The following is a 1,035-nucleotide window of genomic DNA, read 5'->3' as shown; positions in this document are numbered from 1 at the left end:
GGGAAAGGATGCAAAGTATTAGATATTGGTAGATACACACAGAGATACAGGTGGGAGACATACTGGACGCTTTGGCCTTATCTCATTTCTCCCACACTTGTTTATGGGAAGGAGAAGCCCACAGGATGTAAACAGGGCTGGGCCCGCACTGAGCGAAGAAAGGTGCGCCCTGGCCGTTAGCACGCGTGGAAGGCTCGTTCGGCAAACGGCGCGTGAGCTCTGGCAACGTGGGTGCCTTAGACCTGCGCTGTGGGAGGACAGAAGCGGAATTGAAAACTGCCATGTGAATTTCTGCCTGTGGTTGGGGATTTGTGGGTAGGTTCCTGATCATTCCCTGATCCTACTGTTTGGTAAACCGGCCAATTTTAAAAGGAGAAAGTAGTGGAAAATCTGTCGGTGAACCCTGACAGCAATGCAGCGCTAGTGGGAGTGATTTATTACTTGCGTTTTGTATCTTCTTTAGCGTCTGAAGTGTCTCTTGAGTATTTTCCACTCTGCTTTAATTATGGGGTTCATTAACTTATTTATTTTGAATCCTCAGGTATGAGCCGGAAGACTGACATACCAGAACCATCTGATCTGACCAGAAGCTGCCATAGAAAGAAAATGTAAACTGGTATTATTTTTCAGTAACTGGCTTTGAATGGTGTATTTTTTTGCTTCTAGTGCTTAAAATAACTTTTTATTAATGCTAATGACACACTGAAACTCTTACCTTACTTCCTTGTAAACCTACAATTTATAGGTATTAGTTTCTGTAGTCACGTTTTTACTTGTTAAGCATCGACGTTCCTCGAGAAACAGCGAACAGGAGCTTATTGAAGAACTGGGATCGTTCTCTGCAAAGACAGGAGTTTATTTTTGTTAAGAAAAGGAAAAAAAAAAGGAAAAAAAAGGATTAGATTTTTTGGATGTCTCTAAGGTGGAAACTCCAATTGTTAGATTTGTATAGCCTGTGTAGCCATGAAGTGGCATTATATGTGAAAAACCCACCAGTGGAAGTGAAGGTAGGAGGAATCAAATGGAACACACTGA

At 42.3% G+C, this 1,035-nt stretch overlaps 1 protein-coding gene across 1 annotated transcript in view; it reads left to right on the top strand.

Moving 5' to 3' along the window:
* Positions 1-805, top strand: part of LZTFL1 (leucine zipper transcription factor-like 1) — an 8,729-nt gene extending 7,924 nt beyond the window's left edge. Inside the window, exon 9 of the mRNA XM_010152135.1 lies at positions 542-805. Coding sequence (XP_010150437.1) covers positions 542-560 — 19 coding nt within the window. The 3' untranslated portion in view covers positions 561-805. The remainder of the gene's footprint in view (positions 1-541) is intronic.
* Positions 806-1,035: the final 230 nt, after the last annotated feature.

This window comes from Eurypyga helias, unplaced genomic scaffold (genome assembly GCF_000690775.1).
Source record: "Eurypyga helias isolate BGI_N326 unplaced genomic scaffold, ASM69077v1 scaffold1075, whole genome shotgun sequence".
Classification (NCBI taxonomy): domain Eukaryota; kingdom Metazoa; phylum Chordata; class Aves; order Eurypygiformes; family Eurypygidae; genus Eurypyga; species Eurypyga helias.
The sequence above is the reverse complement of the archived record's forward strand: the minus strand, read 5'-3'. Positions and strand labels throughout refer to the sequence as shown.